This window comes from Rhinatrema bivittatum, chromosome 9 (genome assembly GCF_901001135.1).
Source record: "Rhinatrema bivittatum chromosome 9, aRhiBiv1.1, whole genome shotgun sequence".
In the NCBI taxonomy this organism is placed as follows: Eukaryota; Metazoa; Chordata; class Amphibia; order Gymnophiona; family Rhinatrematidae; genus Rhinatrema; species Rhinatrema bivittatum.
Genome location: NC_042623.1, coordinates 240,372,348 through 240,398,485, shown reverse-complemented (window position 1 = coordinate 240,398,485; position 26,138 = coordinate 240,372,348). Strand labels below are relative to the sequence as shown.

The 26,138-nt window shown below is 48.1% G+C and overlaps 1 protein-coding gene across 1 annotated transcript in view; it reads right to left on the bottom strand.

Annotated features, from left to right (window-relative positions):
• CCDC39 (coiled-coil domain containing 39) overlaps positions 1–26,138 on the bottom strand; it is a 294,107-nt gene that overhangs the window by 46,362 nt on the left and 221,607 nt on the right. The window contains exon 15 of the mRNA XM_029616381.1: positions 9,852–10,011. Within this exon, the coding sequence (XP_029472241.1) occupies positions 9,852–10,011 (160 nt within the window). The remainder of the gene's footprint in view (positions 1–9,851; positions 10,012–26,138) is intronic.

Sequence of the window (26,138 nt, the reverse complement as noted above, 5' to 3'; positions counted from 1 at the left end):
CCAGATAAAGTGGCCTGCATTCGGGACTAGTCCCAGCCCTCCAGTCTGTGCTCCCTGCAACGATTCTTGGGTTTTGCCAATTTTTACAGGCAATTCATTCCTCATGACTCCCAATTAGTTGCTCCATTGAGTGCATTAACTCAAAAAGGAGCCAATACCAGGGAGTGGTCTATGGAGGCAATGGACGCTTTTTCCAGGCTAAAGAAAGACTTTCTTTCTGAAACCTGCCTTCACCATCCAGATCCTGCACGTCCTTTTGTTTTAGAAGTGGATGCCTCCTCAACTGCTGTTGGGGCTGTCTTGGATCAAATTTCTACTAAGGGGTTTTCCACCCTTGTTCCTATTTTTCTCACAAATTCTCTGCTGCTGAAAAAGGATATGGTATCGGGGATAAGGAGCTCCTGGCCATAAAACTGGCTTTTGAGGCTTGGCGACAATGGTTGGAGGTTGCACAACATACCATTACGGTCTATACCGACCATAAGAATCTAGAACATCTTTGTCAAGCCCAACGTCTATATCCCCGTCAAGCACGCTGGTCCTTATTTTTTAACTGTTCTGATTTCCTGGTAAAGTACAGACCAGCCGCCAAAAACATCAGAGCAGACGTCCTCTCTCGCGCCTCTGAGGCCGAAGATTATCCAGACCCACCGGGCTTCATTATCGATCCAGCACGCATCCTAGTGGCCACTACTCATATAGTTCCCCCGGGGAAAATTGTCGTTCCAACCCGGTTACGACAACGCTTGTTGGAATGGGCCCATGATTCTAAAGTGGCTGGACATCTAGGTCGAGCTTGAACCCTCTTGCTCCGCTGAAGATATTATTGGTGGCCATTGATATACCAGGATGAGAGAGCCTATGTGGACTCGTGCCCACCTGCGCCCAGCAGAAAACTCCGGTAGGATGTCCTTGGGGCTTGTTACAGCCTCTACCTACACCCAAGGAACCCTGGACTCATATTGCTACCGATGTTGTGGTAGATTTACTTACTTCTACCATTTTTCTAAAATGGCCCACTTTATCGCCCTCCCAGCACTATCCTCCACTCCAGAACTAGCCAAGTTGTTCACAACACACATTTTTCGATTACATGGATTATTTCGCCATGTTGTTTCAGACCGTGGAAACCAGTTCATAGCTAAATATTGGCGGTCTTGGTGCTGTAAATTTGGGGTTAAATTGTATTTTACTACAGCCTACCACCCCCAGGCCAATGGACAAACTGAATGAACTAACCGCACATTAAAGACCTTTTTAAGAGCCTTTGTGAACAAACATCAGGATGATTGGGCTGACCTTCTCCCATAAAAGTCATGGCAACACTGCTACGGAATACTCACCCTTTCTCTGTGTCTATGGGAAACAACCACTTCCTCCTCTTCTGATACCTTTATCCGTTCCTTCCCCGGCTGCTCAGATGACAGCACAGGATCTCCATGCATTATGGACTCAGATTGAAACCATGATCTGCCAGGCTGCTCAAACAACAAAGAATACCACAGATAAACATCGACGGCCAGCACCTCAACTTAAAGTTGGAGAAAAAGTTTGGCTTAGCACTCGCAACTTATGATTACGGGTGCCTTCCATGAGGCTAGCCCCACGTTATGTGGGTCCTTTTCAGATTCTGAGACAGGTCACTCCTATCACTTATCAACTGCATCTTCCTCCATCATTTAAAATCCATAATGTTTCCCATGTTTCCCTTTTGAAACCGGTGATCCTCTCATGGCCTACTCATAAGCTGCCAGCTCCCCAGGAAATATCCACAGAGGAAGAAGAGACGTACCAAGTAGGAGAGATCCTGAATGTTCGCCATCGAAAGAGGCATTGGGAGTACCTCATAGACTGGGAGGGGTACGGCCCGGAGGAAAATTTGTGGGAACCCATGAAGAATATATTGGACAAAAACTCCTTGTGGATTTTCATACTCATCTGGGAAAGCCTAGGCCTCCAAGAAGGGGTCTTAGATGAGAGGGTACTGTTGCGATCGGCGGTGGCCGATGCCCTAGACCAGCCGCACTTACCGGCAGCGACAGCCACGGCAGGGAACCGGCAAACCGGCCCCTGCATCGCGGCTGCTTCAAGGCTCCTCAGGCTGCTGCCAGTATCGGTAGATGCAAGGCTCCTCGGAGCTCCCCACGCTGCCATCATCGACGGCAGAAACGGCAGGAGGCTGGCAGCACTGCTCCTGCAAGGATGGCCTCTGTTGGACACAGGCGTTTGGCTCCTCCCCCCAGTTATAGGAGCCATGGCAGGAAGTCATTCTAAGCTCCCAGGAACCACTTCCTGTCCAGGACTATTTAAGGAGGCCTTTGAGGGTTCCACAGTGCCTTGCAATAGGTCCAGTTTGGTGTATCTTCTGCCTCGCTTGCCTGCCTTTGATTCTGCTTCGGATATTGGACTTTGCCTTGCCTGCCGCCTGCCTTTGATCCTGCTTCGGATATTGGAATTTGCCTTGCCTGCCGCCTGCCTTTGATCCTGCTTCGGATATTGGACTTTGCCTTGCCTGCCGCCTGCCTTTGATCCTGCTTCAGATATTGGAATTTGCCTTGCTTGCCGCCTGCCTTTGACCCTGCTTCGGATATTGGAATTTGCCTTGCCTGGCGCCTGCCTTTGACCCTGATTCGGATATTGGAATTTGCCTTGCCTGGCGCCTGCCTTCGATCCTGGACTGTCTTGAACTCTTCCATACTATATGCCTAGCCACTGCTCTGCTGGCACGACCTCATCACCTGGTTATCGACCTTGAGATCCATCTCCCGCCAACGAGGAACTGTGGTAAGCCCTTTAAACACCTTATTGTTGCGGCCCAAGGGTTCACCGATTCATTGAATCGTAACACCATCCAGTGATGGTAAGGAAATGGACTAATTTAAGTGAAAATCCAAAACCACCTTCGGCAAGAAAGACGGTACAGTCTAAATCCTCAACATGTCCAGGGTGATCAACAAGAAAGGCTCTCGACAGAAAGAGCTGCAATTCAAAAATCCTCCATGCTGAACATATACCTACCTCTCTACCTTTCCCTACCTCCCTCTGTTGGGGCTCACGTGGCCTTCTCTGGGCTCGAGCCCGCTTGCTGTTTAGCGAGCCGTGCAGGGGAGGCAAACCGAAGCGCAGCACAATAGAAAGAAGAAAAAAGGGAAAAGAGAAGAGAGAAGAGAAAGGAAAAAAAATAAATAAAAACAAGAAAGAAAGCGGAAAACAAGAGAGGAAGCCACAACCCAGCGGGGTGAGTTTACCACACCCACCGAGAGGCACCGAGCCTATCGCAGGGCTCTCCCAGGCCTTTAAATTGCCGCGCCTCCCATCGGCGTCCCTCTTCGCGCCGCCGGATCCCAACTGCTGCAGCCTTTCCCTACCTCCCTCTGCCGGGGCTCACGCGGCCTTCTCTGGGCTCGAGCCCGCTTGCTGTTTAGCGAGCCGTGCAGGGGAGGCAAACCGAAGCGCAGCACAATAGAAAGAAGAAAAAAGGGAAAAGAGAAGAGAAAGGAAAAAAAAAAAATAAAAACAAGAAAGAAAGCGGAAAACAAGAGAGGAAGCCACAACCCAGCGGGGTGAGTTTACCACACCCACCGAGAGGCACCGAGCCTATCGCAGGGCTCTCCCAGGCCTTTAAATTGCCGCGCCTCCCACCGGCGTCCCTCTTCGCACCGCCGGATCCCAACTGCTGCAGCCTTTCCCTACCTCCCTCTGCCGGGGCTCACGCGGCCTTCTCTGGGCTCGAGCCCGCTTGCTGTTTAGCGAGCCGTGCAGGGGAGGCAAACCGGAGCGCAGCACAATAGAAAGAAGAAAAAAGGGAAAAGAGAAGAGAAAGGAAAAAAAAAAATAAAAACAAGAAAGAAAGCGGAAAACAAGAGAGGAAGCCACAACCCAGCGGGGTGAGTTTACCACACCCACCGAGAGGCACCGAGCCTATCGCAGGGCTCTCCCAGGCCTTTAAATTGCCGCGCCTCCCACCGGCGTCGCGCGCCCGAAGGGGTGCGACTAGCGCGCCTCTTTGTGAGCCTATTGTGAGGATTCATAAGAAATTCCTTCCTTCGCTACTATGCCTTACCACAGCAGTGTTTCACGCTATCCAAAACCAACACTCCTGCACTCCTCCCGCCTATGCCTATTTCTGTCCAACGCTCATCCTTCCAGGCTCAGGCACTCATCCAGGGCTCATCCTTCCACGTCCAGCACTCATCCAGGGCTCATCCTTCCATGTCCAGCATTCATCCAGCGCTCATCCTTCCACGTCCAGCACTCGAGGATTCAGCACTCATTCAAACCACTTCAAACTTTTCCAGCCAAACCAGCCCCCAGCACCCGCTCAATCCTCATCAAACACTTAATCCAACCAGCCACCAGCACTCATCCTAAAAGTCTTCTACACTCTCCAATCTAGCCTCAAACCAATCAAACCTCTCCATCCGTTGCTCATCAACCTCATCAACCTCTTCTCTTAAATTACGAATCAATTTCTCTAATTACCAACTAACCAGTGACTACAAGCTTCAATGCCTATTGGTCTCCCGATACCAATCCTCCAACAAAGGTCCATTTTCATAGGAAATCCTTCAGTGATTTCCCATCCACCTACCTACAAATCACTCATCCCCATCATGATTTCCCCTTTTACACAGACTCTAGGCCTAGCTCTTTTCTCTTTGATTTTATTCAACGCCCAATCTCTTACCAAAAAAACACTAATATTCAATGACCTTCTACTGGACACTAATCCGGACCTCTGTGCAATAACTGAAACATGGCTTAAACATACGGACACCGCACTAATAAACCAACTTCCAACTGGAACCCACGATTTCTTCTCTATTCCCAGACAGAAAAAAAGGGGTAGGGGTATTCTCCTTGCAGCCAAAAAAGAGCTGAGACTGTCACAATTCCCAATCTACTCTCCTACAAAAATTGAAGCCGGCTTTTTCAAATCTGACCTTCTGCAAATCATTCTAGTTTATGCCCCCCCCCCCGGGACTTCTGGACTCAGACGCCTCTCCCATTCTAGAAATAATAGCGACTCACCTAAACCTTGAGTCCCCAGCCATTATACTGGGAGATTTTAACTTACATGTTGACGACCCCTCTCCCTCTACAAACTGCGAAACTTTCCTAAACGCCATGACCGCCATAGGATTCAAGCAGATAATCAACAATCCCACCCACAGAGCAGGTCACACTTTGGATCTCATTTTTGTAAACTCAGGAATCTCACACTCAGCACCACCCATATGCAAATCAGTCCCCTGGTCAGACCACGCATTAATCTCTACCACATTTTCGCTGGCACAATCGAGTAACAAACTTGATCCTCAACCTCAATTTACCTACAGAAAACTTTGTTCATCCGATGAACTACACGAACACCTTGTCCTAGAACTCCCTCTTATAGATATCTCTACTCCCAACTCAGCTCTCCACTCCTGGTCCAACATCACAGTATCGGCAGCAAATAAACTCTGTCCACTGGCAACTAAAAAACCGAAACACAGTCACATCCCTGACTGTCTCACACTCTCACATACACATCAGTCATCTCCTTGAGCAGTCACTTTCATTGTCTCTCACATATACACACACATCAGCTCTCTGACCAGTTTCTCTCAATCACACACATGCTCTCAATCAAATACATTCTCTCACACACAGGCTGGCTGGCTGTTTCTCTCACTCACTTCCTCTACTCCCCCCCCCCCCCCCCCCCCCCGAGCAGAAATGGTAGCTGCAGCAGCCTCCTCCTCCAGCCCCCGCAGGCCAAGAAAGAAGAATCCCATCGGCCGTGGGAGGCTCATGCTGCTGTCTCCTTTCTCGATTACCGGCTGCTTCAATTGCTCGGGGGCCGATGCTGCAGCCGCCGCTGCTACTTTATCACGCAGCACGGTCTTTCTCCTTCCCGCGCACCGCGTATCACTTCCTGTTCTGGGTCACGGGGGGGGGGGGGCGCGGGAAGAAGAAAAGGCCAGCCAAAGGTGACACTGCTTCTTCTACCATCGCTGCCATTCTCACTGGGCTTGAACGTTCTGAGAGACTGGGAGCACGCGACACCTGCCGGTGCTTGGCGACACACCGGTTGAGAATCGCTGCTCTAGCAGCTAATGGGCTAAATTGTAGCCAGCATCCGCCAAAAAGGCAGACCCCCAGTTGTTGCGCTCCCCGGCTGTGGCAGCCCCATGGCTGGGCTCACTCATGCCCGACCTCCTTGGCAGCGTTAGGCAGCCGCCTACATGCCCACATTCCCTCCATGTTCCCGGGACCCTCCAGTGCTGCTGCGGCCTCCTCCGGGACCTCCTGGGCTTCCCCGGGCCTCCCCATGTGTGCCAAAAGGGGAGACATTGCAACTTCCTCTTACCTGGCCTGTCAGCCTTTAAAGGCCAGGTCTTTAAAGGGGCCACAGTGGAAAAGCCCCCGGCGGCCCCGGATGATGTCAGCCAGCTCCACTATATAAGGCAGGCTCAGAGCCTGGCTTGTCAATAGGTCTCCACGCTTCCCTGTCGTGCGCTTTGTTGCTACTTCCTGATCCAGTACCTGTTCCAGTTCCTGTTCCTGTTCCAGCTCCAGTTCCTGTTTCAGCTCCTGTCCCTGCTTACCTTCTGATGGACCTCCTTGGCTTTGACCCTTTGCTCGGACTTGACCTCGCCCCTAGCCACCTGCCTCGACCCTCTGCTTGGACCTGAACTTGTCTCTTGCTGCCTGCCCCAACTCTCATCTGGATCCAACCTTGGATCCAGCCTCTTCCTTCTGGGACTCTTTGTCTCTGCTGCCACCTGGCACTCTGCCTCTGGACATCTTCTCCAGGATCAACCAGGCAGAGGCCTGCCTTAGTCCAGCCGGCCCCAGTACCCAAGGGCTCAACCTGCAGGAACGAGGACTGGTATTGGCGAAGCCTCCCGACGGTGGGAGGACGCATGGGGGCTTCCCCCATGGGTGGCGCCAACACCACCTCAGGCCAGGGGTCCACCTCTGCAACACCAGTCCCAGAGAAGGGGAATCATTCCCCAATTCTGCTCTGCTTCCTGCGCTAAGCATAAGCATATCTCACCTGTACTAAAAGACCTACATTGGCTCCCCATTGAAAAAAGGATAGAGTACAAAACCCTGACAATCATTCACAACGCAATCCACCACAACAACTCTGATTGCTTCAAATCCTTAATCCAAACTCACCACTCTCAATGATGCACAAGATCAACCAACAAATCACAACTCGAAATCCCACTAGTCAACGCAGCCAAATTAACCACCACCAGAAAAAGAGCATTTTCAATAGCCGGACCCCACCTCTGGAACTCCCTCCCGTCCAACCTCCGGACACAAAACAACACCTCTATGTTCAAACAATTACTCAAAACATGGCTCTTCAAATGGGCCTACAAAGATGGGATTGGATAAACCAACATGTTCGAAAACCACAGCAGTTCCCCTACCCCCTTCAACCCCCTTGCCCTCTCCTCCAATCCCACCCCCCTAGCCCCCTCTCCTGCCACACCTTTGTATATTCTTCACTCTCCTCTTCATGTTCCCTTCCAGCCCATCCCCAACCCCCCTAGCTGATCCTCCGATCTCAATGTATTTCTCCAATTCAACCCTCTTCATATTAAAATGATTATACTCGTCTATTAACACTCCTCGCATATGCTACCTGTAAATACCCCTCGTTCAATGTTATACGTTAAAGTTACTATTTGTTTTTTGTATCTTGTTGTTAAAAATGTAAACCGGAGTGAAGGCCTTCACCAATACTTCGGTATATAAAAACCTATAGATAAATAAATAAACCCGAATGCACCACAACACAACGACAGGCTGGTATTTGGAGATTCATTGCTATTGCCTCAAGGGCCTGCTTCAGTATAGCCTCTATTCTTGTATCTTGTGCATCTTTGAATGCAGAACCTCCTTCCACTGGAATGGTGGTTCTTTTAGACAGAGAACAGACCAAGGCGTCAACCTTGGAAAAATGAAGCTAATCCTTTACCTGAGGTTCTAGAGGATACATACTTGCCAGATTCCATCCCCCTCTTAAAATTAGCCTCTGGCAAACTCCATTCCAAAGCAATCAAGTCCTGCACTGCCTCATGAAGAGGGAAAAAATTGGATGATTTCCTGAAATTGACCATTATTGGATTCCCCCTAGTTTCCTTTATCCCATCTCCTACATCTTCATCTTACTGCAGTGTGTGCAGGGATTGGAATATCAAGATAAGTAACTTGTCCCTGTGAAAGAGATGCAGTATAGTCTTACAGGCTTCTCCTTCAGGAGGAATTTCCTCTTCCTCCAAAGCCACCTCGAGGAAAAGACCTAAAATCATTTAGGGAATCTTCTGACAGAATGGGATCTTTCCTCCAGGACTAGATTCCAATAAGCCCACTTCACCTCTCGGGAAAATGCTGGAGCTACAGAAGGAGCAGGAGACTCCCTAACCCTGGAAGTCTCCTATTCTCTACAAAAGGCTTGCAATCCCTTAAAAAATTCTACCCAGGAGCCATCCAGCCCAGGACTGAGAATCTAGGCAAGACTGGACGAGAGAAGTCACATTCTGAACATTACTGGTGTTGAGGTGACAGAGTTTCTTTTTAAAATGGCCGCTGGAGTTCTTTCCAAAGGGGAGGGGAGCAGATGCTCCCCTCCCCTTTGGAAAGAGTGTTGGAAAGTGAATTTGTGAAGACTGGGGACCCAGAGTCCCCAGTCTTCACAAATTCACCGTCCAACACTCCCTCCCATGCTGTGGAGCACTCCCCATACAGCCGCTGAGCATTTCCTGCCTTCAGCAATTTAAAACTGCAGGCAGAACAGAGCAGAATCTTTCTCCTGCACTGAGTCGCAGGCGCCATCTTAAATGCATCATGCGACTGACTTAAAAATCCTCTCCAGTGCTATACCACTCCCCAGAGGCTTGCCCTGCTTCTAACTCATTCATCAGGAACTTCTTCATCGCTCTGAAGCATTTGCTGCTGGTCCTCGATTGCTGCATGTTTTTTTTTTTTTTAATTGCTTCCAGCAGAACAAACAGTAAAGAATTAAAGGCATGGTCCTCGATTCACTTCTGTATTCTCTGTCCCAGAGATAACCAAGAGGAAACAAGGGGAGGAGGGCAGAGAAGGCAAAGGATAAGGGAAGGGAGAAATCTGAAAATATAAGAGAGCAATCCTTGGTGCCTCATTTAAAATTCTTTGATTTTATTTTTTCTGGTAACTAACCCTTTCTTCCAAGTTCTTACCTTTTTGGCTTGTTAACAATTGCAGTTATAAATATTCATTGTATTAGACTATGGAATTATATTTCCTGCTTTATCTGTTTTATGTAAACCGGTATGATTTACATTTAATGTAAGAATGTCGGTATATAAAAACTAAAAATAAATAAATAATACAAGAAGGGCACAAAAAAATAAGACCTTACCCTTCTGGAAGCCCTTCACCAAAACCGCCTGTTCAACAGAGGAAGAGGATCTTAATCATCACATCTGGCACCCCCTCCAATTGCTAAAAATAACAGCAGAGACTTGCTCCACTGAGGGAGTGAGAGCTCAGCTGTTACCTCAGGATCCCAATCTCTAACTACAATGAGCTAGGCCAAAGACTCAGAAAACACAGGAAAGTGAATCCACCATCTGCTAGAGACAGAGAATGCTGGCAGGCTGGTGTCAGCATGGATGCATATAAGGAGTGACATCAGCAAACCTGCTGATCTCTGTCTCCATCTGCTGGTAGACATGCATAACCCATGCATAATGGACTGGCCTGAATGGACATAGAGAAATATTGCATTTCATAGTACAAAACCATATTCTGCTTAAAGTATTTCATAATGCTATTGCTAATGGTATGGTATGTGGTTTGCATACTTGTTTCAATCACTTTACTGAAAGATTTCCTATATGATGTGTTGGAGTTGTTAACCACTTGCAGGGTATTTTGCAAAGCTTGAATTTCTTTTTCTGTTTTGCGGATCTTAGAATCCAACTCATCTCCTTCACGCTGAAGTTCCTCTTTCTCTTGAGCAGCCTAAAACAAAGAAGAGAGCTAGTTATTTGTTGCAAGAAACAAATTTATGCTTCCTTTTTAGGTTTTAAGACTTACGCAAAAGAGTGGAATTTATTTGCTCTTCCATTTTCTCTCCATTGCTGCAATGTCAACAGAAAGAAGTAGGAAGCTTCCTGCATTCTCTGAGGTTGATTTTAAAAGCGATGCTTATGCAAAAACGCTCATGTATGTGGGCCATGCACGAGCAACGCAGATTGTAAAGCCGCAATTTATGTGCAAATATACCTGTGCATGCGCCATAAATAAGGGGACAGAAAGGGGTAGAGCATGGGCGTTCTGGCATGGGGCCAGCACTTACACAAGTAACTCCTTATTTTAAAACAGGAGGCTGCTGCACACATCGGCTTGTTAGCCACGTAACTTTATTACTGCTCCTGATGAGGAGAAAGTCTGTAGAACTTACATTTTAGGACTTACAAGAAAGGATGAGGGGTCCAGATAAATTGGGGAGCATGCAGGATGAAAAGCCAGAGGGGTCTGGAAGATTTCGATATTGACTATGCAAACTGATAAACTAATTGGAAAAAATGGGAATGTCTCTCGCACAGGCATATTTTAAAATGTGCTTATATACACACGTTAACGACAGTAAAGCCCTATGGAAGATACATGAGATAGGTTTGCACAAGTAACTTCTTAAAATTAGGAGCATACTTATGTGTGGTAGGTATTTTAAATCATTTATAAGTATACACATTATTTAATATTCCAGTGTAATCCGCTCATGTACCAATACGCGTCTGTATGGGCACACGCACGCTCATTTTAAAATTGGCCTGATAGTTTGTAAATATCTTTCTGCAGCGGGTGGAAGCCCCTTCTTTTGTGCTGCAAATTCTTGTCCATCCTGTTTGGTAAAATCTTGCAGCTCACGGGTTGCTCCATGACTGGCAGATAATATTTCCCTACATTAGGCCATACTTTCATCCCAGCTTACATTTACTAAAATGTATCTTCTGCTAATAGACCAAAATTCGATGTCAACAACACTGGCAGCTGCCAATTGATTTGAAATGTTGACTTAGGCAAAACTGAGATGATAGTACCAGCCTTTAAGAAGGCAAGGTAAACCATTAACTACTAAAAAAGGCTCTCGCCTTGCATACAGCTCCCACATCAAATAACACAGACAGTGGACGCCTCCACCAAAAGATGGGGGGGGGGGGGAGGGGGCTCAAACCCAGGGCACCTGGTCTCTTGAAGAAAGCTATTTTCAAATCAGTCTAGTGAAGTTAAGGGCAATAACATATGCTCTATTGGCAAATCTGATTAATTTTTTTGATTGAGTGACTAGAGAATTTTATCAAGAAAGAGCACTCAATATGATTTAACCTGATTTCAGCAAAGCTTTTGAGACGCTGCCATATAGGAGGTTTGTGAATAAAATGAGAAGCTTGGGAGTGGGCATCGAGGTGGTGAAATGGATTACAAACTGATTAACTGACAGGAGACACTGGGGCCGATATTCAGCCACGGAGTGGCTAACTTAACAGGGATATTCAGTGGTGCAGCTGTGCCTCTGAATATCCCTATCTAATTTAAAGTTAGCATACAAGTCAAGCGGCTAACTCCGAATCAGCCAGGAATCCAGCTCTACTACGGACCATCTGTCTTCTGGGGATCTCCAACACGCTGGCAGATTGAGTCAGCTGAATATTTTGTCCATACAAATGGTCTCTGCAGCGATCAGTGATGAACAAACTATTTGATTTATGGGGTTTACTGTTGGTGGACCCATTCGCCTCAGAACAGAAAACTAAATCAATTTTGTTCATTTCTACCCAGTGATCTCGGACTAGCTCAGGATACTTTATTCCTTGAATTGGGGAACAAGCCTCATGTACACATTTCCGCTGATACTGCTCATATCCAGAACAATGCAGAAGCTTCTTCAGGATCACACTCATCTGATCCTCATAGCTCCAGAATGTCCCAAATAGATATGGTTTACATATCTCCTATAATTTTCCTGCAGTCCTCCCATATATCTGAGGACAGACCCTGCATTGTTAACTCAAGATTAGGAGATGCTTTATCATGCCAACCTCTCAGCTTTCAACCTAAGATCTTGAATGCTGAGTGCTCAGTAATCATGGATCTCAGCTTGCTTAGAGAAACTGTAGACACAAAAGCCTTGTTTAGAAAGCCATCAACTATAAGGGGCGGATTTTCAGAGCCCTGCTCGCCTAAATCCACCCGGATTTAGGCGAGCAGGGCCCTGCGCGCCGGTGCGCCTATGTTCAATAGGCCTACCGGCGCGCGCAGACCCCGGGACTCGCGTAAGTCCCGGGGTTTTCTGAGGGGGGCGTCGGGGGCGCGGGCCCGATCCGCGCGGCGTTTTCGGGGCAGGACGTAGCGTTTCGGGGGCGGGCCCGGGGGCGTGGTTACGGCCCGGGGCGGTCCGGGGGCATGGCCGCGCCCTCCGGACCTGCCCCCAGGTTGCGTCCCGGCGCGCTAGCGGCCCGCTGGTGCGCGGGGATTTACGTCTCCCTCCGGGAGGCGTAAATCCCCCGACAAAGGTAAGGGGGGGTTAGGTAGGGGAAGGCAAAAGAAAGTTCCCTCCGAGGCCGCTCCGATTTCGGAGCGGCCTCGGAGGGAACGGAGGTAGGCTGTGTGGCTCGGCGCGTGCCGGCTATACGGAATCGATAGCCTTGCGTGCGCCGATCCCGGATTTTAGCGGCTACGCGCGTATCTACTAAAATCCAGCGTACTTTTGTTGGCGCCTGATGCGCCAACAAAAGTACGCCAAATCGCGCTATTTGAAAATCTACCCCTAAAGAAATCATGCCTTTAAATAAAAAAGATATTCCAAGTGGTACCAGCAGAATGCACTGGACCCATTTTCTTGTGAGCCCAAGCATTTGCTAAAGTACTTGCTCCACCTTTCTGATTCAGATCTTGTCCTCTTTTCAATGTGGGTACATCTCAGTGCCTTAGCAGCCTACCATATTTAGTGGCCCATAAACCAATTTCTACACATCCACTGAAATCTAGATTCATGTACAAAAACAGCCAGTTCCCTGGGACTTAAATGTTGTCCTTTCTCTACTGCTGAAGCTTCCCTTTGATCCATTGGAGTCAACTTTGCTTAAGTTCTTGACATGGAAAGTACTGTTTCTTGTAGCAGTGACATCAGCTGGAAGAGTTAGTGAACTCCAAGCTCTTGTCCACTATCCATAGTGCATGCAATTTTTCTATAACAGGGTAGTCTCTGTACTCACCCGAAATTTCTGCCAAAGGTTACCTCAGCTTTTCATATCAATCAATTCACCTGGATTGTATTGCCTACATTCTTTCCAAGCCTTTGTGCATATGAAGGTGAAAAATCCCTTCATACACTAGACTGGAAAAGAGCCTTAGCCTAATACAAAAATGAACTCGACTGCATCACCAAATTTCTCAGCAGTTTGTTTCCTACAACCCTAACAGGCTAGGCATGGCAGTTACCAAGCATACTTTGATTAACTGCTTGGCTGAATGTATTCAACAGTGCTATATCTTAGAAGGCTTGCAAGTCATGGACTTTGTAAAAACTCATCAAATGAATGCTATGGTTTCTTCCATTGCTCATCTAGAAGATGTGGTAGACCTAATTGACAAACTGAAGAGTAGTAAATCACCAGGACCGGATGGTATACACCCCAGAGTTCTGAAGGAACTAAAAAATGAAATTTCAGACCTATTAGTAAAAATTTGTAACCTATCATTAAAATCATCCAATGTACCTGAAGACTGGAGGATAGCAAATGTAACCCCAATATTTAAAAAGGGCTCCAGGGGCAATCTGGGAAACTATAGACCGGTTAGCCTGACTTCAGTGCCAGGAAAAATAGTGGAAAGTGTTCTAAACATCAAAATCACAGAACATATAGAAAGAGATGGTTTAATGGGACAAAGTCAGCATGGCTTTACCCAAGGCAAGTCTTGCCTCACAAATCTGCTTCACTTTTTTGAAGGAGTTAATAAACATGTGGATAAAGGTGAACCGGTAGATGTAGTGTACTTGGATTTTCGGAAGGCGTTTGACAAAGTTCCTCATGAGAAGCTTCTAGGAAAAGTAAAAAGTCATGGGATAGGTGGCGATGTCCTTTTGTGGATTGCAAACTGGCTAAAAGACAGGAAACAGAGAGTGGGATTAAATGGACAATTTTCTCAGTGGAAGGGCATGGACAGCGGAGTGCCTCAGGGATCTGTATTGGGACCCTTACTTTTCAATATATTTATAAATGATCTGGAAAGAAATAGGACGAGTGAGATAATCAAATTTGCAGATGACACAAAATTGTTCAGAGTAGTTAAATCACAAGCAGATTGTGATAAATTGCAGGAAGACCTTGTGAGACTGGAAAATTGGGCATCCAAATGGCAGATGAAATTTAATGTGGATAAGTGCAAGGTGATGCATATAGGGAAAAATAACCCATGCTATAATTACACAATGTTGGGTTCCATATTAGGTGCTACAACCCAAGAAAGAGATCTAGGCGTCATAGTGGATAACACATTGAAATTGTCTGTTCAGTGTGCTGCAGCAGTCAAAAAGGCAAACAGAATGTTGGGAATTATTAGAAAGGGAATGGTGAATAAAACGTAAAATATCATAATGTCTCTGTATCGCTCCATGGTGAGACCGCACCTTGAATACTGTGTACAATTCTGGTCGCCACATCTCAAAAAAGATATAATTGCGATGGAGAAGGTACAAAGAAGGGCTACCAAAATGATAAGGGGAATGGAACAGCTTCCCTATGAGGAAAGACTAAAGAGGTTAGGACTTTTCAGCTTGGAGAAGAGACGGCTAAGGGGGGATATGATAGAGATGTTTAAAATCATGAGAGGTCTAAAACGGGTAGATGTGAATCGGTTATTTACTCTTTCGGATAATAGAAAGACTAGGGGGCACTCCATGAAGTTAGCGTGGGGCACGTTTAAAACTAATCGGAGAAAGTTCTTTTTTACTCAACTCACAAACTCACAATTAAACTCTGGAATTTGTTGCCAGAGGATGTGGTTAGTGCAGTTAGTATAGCTGTGTTTAAAAAAGGATTGGATAAGTTCTTGGAGGAGAAGTCCATTACCTGCTATTAAGTTCATTTAGAGAATAGCCACTGCCATTAGCAATGGTAACATGGAATAGACTTAGTTTTTGGGTACTTGCCAGGTTCTTATGGCCTGGATTGGCCACTTTTGGAAACAGGATGCTGGGCTTGATGGACCCTTGGTCTGACCCAGTATGGTATAAAAAAAATAAAAATAAAAAAAACAAGTACCTATTGAAGATATCTGCACTGCTGCGATCTGGTCATCAGTTCATACATTTGTGACCCATTTCTATCGTGACAACCTCTCAAGGATTGACAGTAAATTTGGACAAGCAGTTTTGCATAACCTATTCTTGCTGTAGTTAACTCTCCGCAGTGAAGTCAGAGTTGCTCACTCAGTAAATGCACTGCTGCAACCCTCAGCTTGGAATGCCCCATATGTAATGGTTGCTTATCGATGGAAAAAACAAGTTTGCTTACCATAGTGTTTTCCATAGGCAGCAGGATGCATTAGCCATGGAATAACCACCCATCTCTGTGGAAAGTTGATTATATAGCTAGATTTAGCTCTGATACAGACTAAGGAGGATCATGAGGCAACTCCCACATATGCTCTGTTCAGTTCAAAGCTATACTAGCTAGGACTGATGAGTCCATTTGGGGCTGCCAGATGACATCACACCACATGCAATGGTTAACTCATCCTGCTATCTATGGAAAACACCTTTTACGGTAAGCAAATTGCTACACTGGATGTCTCAGCTGGTTGTAAAGGGGAATTAACTCATTATGGGGAACAGCTTTCCCCTGTGGAGTTACAAATTTATCACAATTCTGTTTGATGAGCACATTACGTTATGGGTTCTTAACTCTGATCCTCAAAGACCACAAAAAAGGAAGGGCGATGCGCTGATGCGGGGAGGCCCCCCCCCCCCCCCCATTAACATGGCGCGAGCCCGAGGGGGGACTTCCCCTTACCTGGCGATCCGGATGGCGAACAACGGAGCAAGGGAGAAGGGAGGGGCGGGAATGCGAACATGACGTCGTCACATTGACGCGGCTGATGTCAGCCTCACGTTAATCGCGAGACTGAGGCCAGCCATATCTCTCCTGCGGGTGCCCAGCATTTCCCCTTTTGCTCAGCCAGCGCCCACAGTGCAAGACCCTCAGCAACGAGCAGATCACGTGGTCAGGCGGCCCAGAAGACAGGGAGAGAATTTCGCGGTCAGGCGACCCGGAAACCGGAATCGATCGGGAGCCGCGTGGTCGGGTGGCCCCGAGGCTCGAAGAGTCAAAAAAATAACAAAACTGTTGTGTTCCGCGCCCGTGGCCACCCACGGGCGCAGCCCCCTACCTCCACCATGGTGGCAACTCCTGACAATCTTCCCGGGGCCGGTGCCCATCACCCCAGGGATGGTCCGCGGTCTGGCCGCCCGCCGGAGAGCTGTCCCTGCGCCTCCCTCACGGAGTTCTGCTGGCTTTCCTCCTCGAAGGAAATCCAAGATGGCCGCCGCTATCTTTAGGCACGAGGTGGTGCCCCCTGCTGGATTTAAAGGGACCTGATCCCATTAATGATACTCACCTGCTTCCAATGATCCAGAGCAGAGGAAGTATTTAAGGAAGCTTCCTCTGCTCATTCCTCGACTTGGCAACGTCCTCCAACGCTGTCTAGTCTGCTTGCTTCGGTGAGTTCCTTGTGCCTGGACTCTAGTTCCTGTTTCGTCCTGGTGTTCCTGGTTCCTGACTTCGGATTGGCTTACGGTGATTCTCTGGCTCCTGACTTCGGATTGGCTTACGGTGATTCTCTGGTTCCTGACTTCAGATTGGCAAGCAGTGATTCTCTGGTACACGACTTCGGACTGGTGAGCGTCGAGCCTCTGGCTCTCGACCTAGGACTCCTCCAAGACCACCGTCTCCAAAGGCCCACCTAATTCCCAGCGGCCCGGGTCCCTACGGGCTCCTCATGGGGGGACCGCGGGCTTCCAGGGCGAAGCTCCAGTTGGCCTTTGAACCGATACCCTGACCTCTCTAGGTCCACCTAAGTCCCAGCGGTCGGGTCCCTACGGGCTCCTCCAGGAGGGACCACAGACCACCAGTGGTGAAGATCGCTCATCTGCTCATCTCCTTGTCCGTCTCCACAGTAGCTTCTGTCTTCAGTGCCAAGAGTCAGCTGCTCTCCTCCTCTGTCCTGCCTCGCCACCCGACGAGAGAACCTACGGATCCTCCACAAGGTGTAACATCCCCTCGCCGGCCCAAGGGTCCACAAGCCTGAGCATAACAAAAACAAAGCAAAAAAAACATGTAGCTGGTGGCCCGGAGGCAGGGGGACACAGCAGAGGGACCCGACTACGTCACAACATCGGAAGCTGCGTACGTTCATACCTCAATCGCACCGTCGGGGGAAAAAAACCATCCCCCCCCCCCCTTTAAAAAAAATTTTTTTTACACATTACCATTGCAGGTACTGTCCTGCTGTCCACATGGCTGGCGGAAGAGGACAGGCACAGAAAGGAGTGCCTAAGGGAGGGGGGCAGCAGCGAGAAAGGCAGGGAGGCCAACCCCAGAAAGCAGGGGACAGAGAGGTCCCGAACACGGCCATGGGAAGTAGAATGGTTGGAGGGAGACCAGAGGGACTAGGCATGAGGAGACAGAGCTCAAGCAGAGAGAAAAATGAAGAGACAGTTAGTGGTGCCGGAAGCAGAATTGGGTACACCTCAGAGAGACAACATAGCAGTGACACAGGAAGAGCAAAGCAAAAGAGGTGCAGCAGAGCCGACCAGCAATCAAGGGCAAGCCGCAATACACCCAGGGAGTGGGGCCTGCAGTCCAGCACAATGGCCATGTTAGCCCATGTGGCCCCCGATGGGACCAGCGATGCAAGTGCAAGCCAGTGCAGCTGCTGCGGGCAGAGGGCAGGACAGAAACCTTAACTGTGGAGCGCTATGGACCGCACTAGCACTACAATTGCCACACATAAGAACATATGAAATTGCCATGCTGGGTCAGACCAAGGGTCCATCAAGCCCAGCATCCTGTTTCCAACAGAGGCCAAACCAGGCCACAAGAACCTGGCAATTACCCAAACATTAAGAAGATCCCATGCTACTGATGCAATTAATAGCAGTGGCTATTCCCTAAGTAAACTTGATTAATAGCAGTTAATGGACTTCTCCAAGAACTTATCTAAACCTTTTTTGAACCCAGCTACATTAACTGCACTAATCACATCCCCTAGCAACAAATTCCAGAGCTTAATTGTGTGTTGAGTGAAAAATAATTTTCTCCGATTAGTCTTAAATGTGCTACTTGCTAACTTCATGGAATGCCCCCTAGTCCTTCTATTATTCAAAAGTGTAAATAACTGATTCACATCTACTCATTCAAGACCTCTCATGATCTTAAAGACCTCTATCATATCCCCCCTCAGCCGTCTCTTCTCCAAGCTGAACAACCCTAACCTCTTCAACCTTTCCTCATAGGGGAGCTGTTCCATACCCTTTATCATTTTGGTTGCCCTTCTCTGTACCTTCTCCATCACAACTATATCTTTTTTGAGATGCAGCGACCAGAATTGTACATGTTCCCGCAAGGATACCCGCAAATGTGTCACCCATGGTGGCAGCCAATGGCAAGCTGGCAGGGTGGTATGGGACAGTATCCTGCGCAGCCGGGGAATACGGCCATGGTTGAAGGAGGCAGCCGGAATACGGGAGCACCAAGTCGACAGGAGGTGCTGGAGGGCACGGGTGATATTGCGACGGATACCGCGACGATCGTGAGAGCAGAGAACCAAACAGCTCCAGAGAACCAAGCAGCTCCGGAGACGCTGGGGGGAGTACGGGCACCCCAGGACACGGAAGTAAGTGCCGGAACATCAACCAGCAGAGACAGCAACGACTCAAGGAAGCCCAGTGCTGCCGCCGTGGCAAGAGTGGAGCAGGAGACATCGGCAGAGGCCCGAGGTGCAGACTCAAGGGTACCACGGGAAGCAAAGAAAATTGGTAAGAAAAGAAAAAAGAACAGAAGCAGTTCAAGTACAGGGTCATCGGGGGCAACTCTGACAGGACTGACTTGTCGGTAGACACCTCCACGAGACCCCTTGGAGACAAGAGGGGCACAACCACCTCTTCCTATCTTATCTGAGCTTTGGGAAAGGGTACCCAGGGCATTGAGGAGCAAGATAAGGAAGAGGGAATATATATAGAAATCTTTACAATACTTGAAGGTCGAAAAGGGGTAACAGAGAAGAAAAAAGGGAAGAAGAAAGAGGACTCAAAAGGGACAGTATCAAAGGTTCCCAGGAACATAACCAATTGGACCAGATCTTTCCTGAGAATGATTAGTGTGTTAGGACGGGATGCGCCTTCACAGTACGCCCCAGTGCTCAGTTATGCGGAAAGTATTTTGGAAGCATACAAGGAATACCAGGGATGGGCCTGGCTAAATTACGATGAAAAGTTTAGGGATAAGATGGAGGCAAATCGATTTATGTCTTGGGGAACACAAGACGTGGGGCTGTGTTTGTGTCAAATGACCAACAAGGCCATGGATGCAGGGATATCCAATAAGGCAGGACGGGCATATAGTATCCCGGCTATGTCTGAGGGTAATAATGGGGGGGAAACGGAAATAGCAAAGTCTGCTGGCGGTTTAATAAGTCGGGGTGTACATTCCAGGAGTGCAAGTTCAAACACATTTGTTCGGTCTGTGCTGCCCCGCATCCGGCGACCAAGTGTACGAGGATGGGCGCAGGGAATCCGGGAGGGAGTGGTAGTAAAGGAAAATAAGGGTAAATTTCTAAGGGCTCCTTCACCGGTACGAGTGGCAGCTATGGATAAATGGCTAGCCATATACCCTAGGTGCAAAGATGCTCAGAAGTTAAGGGAAGGTTTCCAGCATGGTTTTAACTTATCATTTCAAGGAGAAATTAGTAAGGTAGTTGCAGTTAACGCCCCTTCCGCCATTTGCCAAGCAGAGATAGTTCAGCAAAAGGTGGATAAGGAGATTGAGCTAGGCAGAATGGCAGGATGATTCACGGACCCCCCATTCCGGGCAATGATGTTATCACCTTTGGCGGTCATACCAAAGAAGGAACCGGGGGAGTTTAGGTTAATACAGAACCTATCACACCCACCGGGAGAGTCAGTGAATGACAACCTGCCAGAGGCGGCGTGTTCGGTGCAATATGCCTTATTTGACACAGCAATTAATGGTGAAGGCGGATATAAAATCAGCGTTCAGATTACTCCCGGTTCACCCCGACAGTTTTCCCATTTTAGGTTTTCATTTTAGAGGTTTTTACTATTTCGACAAGTGCATGCCTATGGGGTGCTCTGTATCTTGTGCATATATTGAGATGTTTAGCACGTTCTTGCATTGGGTATTAGAGAAAAAGTCAAGGAACCGTAACATGTTACACTACCGTGACGATTTTCTATTCATAGGCCTGCCAGACAGGCGGGCAAACACTGCTGACATTTCAGAGTATGGCAGAGGAGTTCGGGGTCCCATTAGTGCAGGAAAAAACAAAGGGCCGACTACGATGCTATCCTTTTTGGGGATCGAGCTCGATACACAGGCAATGACATCAAGGTTGCCACTAGAGAAATTGCATAAATTTTGGAGCACACTCAGAAAAGCTTTATCAAGCAAAAAGATCACTTTGGACACCATGCAGTCATTAATGGGAAGCCTTAACTTTGCATGCCAAGTGATTCCCATGGGTAGGGCATTCCTTAGGCATCTAGCAGATGTGATAAGGGGAGTGAAGCACCCAAACCACCATATTAGAATGTCTGATCCTATGAAGAAGGACATATTGATGTGGCTAGAATTCCTTGACAAGTTTAATGGTGTTGTCATATAGGAGGACGATGTTTTGACAAACAGGGATTTGGACATACATACCAATGCCTCGGGCAGATGGGGATTCGGTGTGTACTGTCAGGGTGCATGGTGCGCAGCCCAGTGGCCAAGCGAGTGGAGGGCGACCGGTCTAGTAAAAAACATAACTTTTCTGGAGTTATTCCTGATACTGATAGCTTTGACAGTTTGGGGACTGAAGTTGCACAACAAGAAAATAGTTTTTTGGTGCAATAATCAGGCCGGGTGGCGGTTATCAACAAACAGGCAGCACGATACTTCAGAGTTTGAGACTGAACATGACCATCAGGGCTAAGCACGTACCGGGTATTAGTAACAGAATAGCGGATTCCCTTTCCCACGCTAAGTGGAATCTCTTTCGCCAACAGGTACCAGAGGCAGAGGAAGAGGGAATACCGCTCCTGGACCATTTATGGCGGATTTGAACGCTACCGAGTGGGTGCTGCTGAGGGCATCAGTAGCCCCGGCGACAGGGAAAGCATATTGCAGGGGTTTTAGTAGGGTGCAGGAATTTTTACAGGGGCAAGGATGGGTAACGGGACCGGTAGAAGGCAAACTCATGGTCAAGTTCATTTCCTGGGTGAAAGAGGAGGGGTTATCTAGAGGGGCAACAGTAAATCAGTTAGCGGGTTTTGCATTCTTCATGAAAGCACAGGGGTGCGGAGATCAGCTCGATAACTTCATGGTAAAGAAAATGTTGGCAGGTTGGGCAAGGGGCCTAGAATGGGGTGGAGATAAGAGGCGGCCAATAACTCACAACATACTGGTCTGTTTATGGCATGCTATGCTGCAAGTATGCACATCAGCATTTGAGACAGGATTATTTAGGGCTGCCTTCTGCACGGCGTTTTTCACAGCAATGCGGGTTAATGAGCTGGTGGCTGCATCCAAAAAAGATAGAGGTATAAACGGTATATTACTGTTATGACCCTCGACGGCGACAAGCCGTCGAGGGTCATAACAGTGTGTCACTCATAACAGTGGTGTCACTCACCAAAGCGGCAGACCATCCCGTTCCCGCTGACGGCACCGGCAGCTGCGGATTTGTTCCGCGGTTGTTTCCTTCTAGCAACATGGCCGCAGCGTCGGCCGCTCCTGGCTCCACCCCCTGTACTGCCACACGCGTGGCAGTAGTTGATTTGTTGAAGGAGCCACGTCGGGGTTGGATTGGCTCCTTCCTGTGGACCCCAGCCTGTGGGAACTATTTAAAGGCTGGGTCTGCATCTCAGACCTCGCCTTGACTTCTTCTGGGCTCCTGTTGGTGTTGTTCCTGAGTCTGTTCCTGTTTCTTGATTATCTTCCATATTTGACCCCCGGACTGGCTGCTGAGTTTCTCCTGGTATTGACTTCTGGATTTGGCTGCTGATTTCCCGTTGTATTCTCTGGACTGGCTGCGGAACATTCTCTGGCTTTGACCCCTGGACCGGCTGCGGAATACTCTCTGGCTCTGACCCCTGGACCGGCTGCGGAATACTCTCTGTCCCATACGACCTGCTGGAGGCGCCAGCTATCTGGATTTCACGACCTGCAGGAGGCGCCTGCATCCAGATTCCCTTCAACAAACGATATAAGACTTACTAAGGGTGCCTCGCCTTCCGACGGTGGAACGTTGGTTTACCTCGGATCAAGGGTCCACCTCCCGGTTCACAATAGTAAGTCAAGGCCATGGACCCGGCAGAGGCATCTGCACTATGTGAGATTCCCGGCTTGGCCCAGAAGATAGTCGAACAACAGAGTATGCTGGAATCCATGGCTGCCTCCATCGAACGACTCAATGCCCGGTTAGATGCGGTGGTCGCTACACACTCTAATACTCCACCTGCAAGTCCGCTGTCTGCACCTGTTCTGCCAGCCCCACAAGGCTGTCCTCGTCCAGTTCTACCTTTACCTGCTCCACCACGGTATGCCGGAGATCCTCGCTTATGATTGGAGTTCCTAGACCAGTGCAGCATGCATTTCCATCTGCAGACTTCATTTTTTCCAGATGATATAACCAAGACTACCTATATCCTATCTTTATTGGAAGGCAAAGCCCTGGCGTGGGCCTCTCCGTTGTGGCAGCGTGCTGACCTGGTGCTACAGGACTTTCCACGTTTCCTGGAATTGTTTCGGACTGTGTTTGAAGAACCTGGGAAACAAGCAGCCGCCAGGTCTAATCATCTTCACCTCCGTCAAGGAGGGCGCTCTCTCATGGATTACAATATTGAATTTCAAACCTTGGCAATGGGACTTCATTGGGAAGAATCAACACTCCGAACGATTTACCTAGAAGGACTATCAGCTAGAATCAAAGACGAACTGGCGGCCAGGGAACTTCCAACCTCCTTAAATTCCCTTATTGAGTTAGCCACCAGAATCGACCGGCGACTTCAAGAAAGGGCTCGTGAAAGCCTAGCATCAAGAAGACGCCCGGCCACCTCCTATGTTCAATCTCCCCTCTCCATGAACACTCGAGAAGCTTCTTCCAACGAGACAACCACCGAAGAACCCATGCAGCTTGGCAGAGGACCTCTATCTCCGGCAGAACGACAGAGACGGCGTAAGGAGGGATTTTGTCTACATTGTGGAGGTTCCGGCCATCGTATCGCAGTCTGTCCAATCCGTCCAGGGAAACTACAAAGCCTAGGGTCCATGGGGGGAGTAACCCTAGGTCTCACATCCCCAGCTCCCCCACTCACGCTACCAGTCACCCTCAATATTGAAGGGCAGGAATTCACCACCTTGGCCGGTGCCGGCGGAGAATTTATCCTTCAAGATAGTAGATCAATTACAGATTCCTACCCGTCTCTGCCCAAAGCCGTTAATCGTTTCATCTATTCACGGTGATCCATTACCAGGAACTATAACGCATCATACAGAAACTCTGAATTGTCACATCGCACCCGACCACTCAGAGCAGATTACCTTTTACATGCTTAAAAAAGCCATTCACCCGGTGGTCCTTGGCATTCCGTAGTTGCAATGCCACAATCCACAATTTGTTTGGACTTCTTTAAAACTTACTCATTGGGGGTCCGAATGCCAGGGAACTTGCTTGAGAGAGGCAACTCCCAAACATAGTTTCATCTGTACCTCTGGCCTGGGGTAGTTACCCTCTCAATACGAACAATTTGCGGATATATTCTCCAAGGAGGCCGCGGATATATTGCCTCTGCACCGGGAGTTTGATTGTGCTATCAATTTGATTCCGGGATCCACGCCACCTCGAGGGAGAATATATCCCTTATCTGCCTCAGAGACTCGGGCTATGTCCGAATATATCCAGGACAATCTACAGAAGGGTTTTATCCAAAGATCTACCTCCCCGGCGGGGGCTGGATTTTTTTTTGTCGAGAAAAAAGATGGGACATTACGACCTTGTATCAACTTTAGGGGACTTAACGCTTTAACCATCAAGGACCGATATCCGTTACTGCTTATTGCAGAATTATTTGATCGACTACAAGGAGCTCGAATTTTCTCTAAACTTGACTTGCGAGGAGCGTATAATCTAGTCAGAATTCGTGAAGGTGATGAATGGAAGACGGCCTTTAACACCAGGGACGGACATTATGAATATCTGGTTATGCCGTTCGGCTTAACTAACGCTCCGGCCGTCTTCCAGCACTTCATTAACCAAATCTTTAGAGACTTACTCTATATCTGTGTGAGGTCTATCTAGATGATATTTTAATTTTTACCAAGGAATTACAAACTCATCGACAACATGTTATACAGATTCTGCAACGTTTGCGAGATCACTGGATATATTATCTCCAAGCAAGGTTTCCAGATGTATCCTGCAAAATTGAAATGTATACAAGACTGGCCTCAACCTACCGGTCTACGCGCACTTCAATGGTTGCTCGGATTTGCCAATTGTTATCGTAGCTTTATCAAAAATTTCTCTAAGTTGGCCGCACCACTTACCGCACTTACACGTAAAGGAGCGAATATCAAGAACTGGGCAGTAGAAGCTGCAGAAGCATTCCAAGCTCTTAAGAATTCCTTTTTACAACAACCTTGCCTTCATCATCCCGACCCCAGACGTCCTTTTACGGTTGAGGTTGATGCCTCCACAGAAGGAGTCGGAGCGGTCCTGAGCCAAAATACCGTGACTGGAACGTCTCATCTGTGCTCCTATTTTTCTAGAAAATTCTCTTCTGCGGAGCGCAACTATTCCATTGCCGACAAAGAATTATTAGCCATTAAACTCGCTTTTGAAGAATGGCGGCAATGGTTGGAGGGGGCTCAGCATCGTATCACAGTTTTTACGGACAATAAAAATTTAGTTTACCTACAGCAAGCTCAACGTCTAAATCCACGTCAGGCCCGTTGGGCACTTTTTTTTACCCGTTTTGATTTTGAAATCAGATATCGACCCGCTAACAAAAATATCAAGGCTGATGCGTTATCACGATCCTTTGTTAGTGAAGACGTGATAGAGCCCATACAGAACATCATCGACCCAGCTCGTATCATTCTTTCCGCAACTTTCACGGTTCCCATTGGTAAAACAGTGGTACCCAGGAGACTTCGTAACAAGGTATTGAAATGGGGGCATGATTCCCAAGTGGCTGGGCATCCAGGACGGAGACGAACACAAGCCCTTCTGAAACGACATTATTGGTGGCCTGGGATGCTCAAGGACATTCGCGCTTATGTAGATTCCTGTCCCATTTGCGCTCAACATAAGAATCCTACAGGGAAGACGTGGGGGCTCTTACAACCACTTCCGGTGCCTACTAAACCGTGGACTCATATCTCCACCAATTTCATTGTCGACCTTCCATCCTCAGAGGGCCATATGGTAATATGGGTGGTGGTGGATCGATTTTCCAAGATGGCCCACTTTACACCACTACCCGCCCTCCCATCTGCTCCCCGTCTGGCTCAACTATTCATGTTACATATCTTTCGCCTTCATGGAATTCCCCAGCATATCACCTCTGACCGCGGATCACAGTTCACAGCTCTATACTGGCAGAGCCTTTGCACCAAGTTTCACATTACTCTAGATTTCACCACTGCTTTTCATCCCCAAGCCAACGGGCAGGCAGAAAGGACCAATCGGGCCTTAAAGCAATTCCTGTGTTCTTATGTTAATACTCGACAGGACGACTGGGCAGCGTTGCTGCCTTGGGCAGAGTTTTCCCACAATCTTCATGCCTGTACTTCTACTGG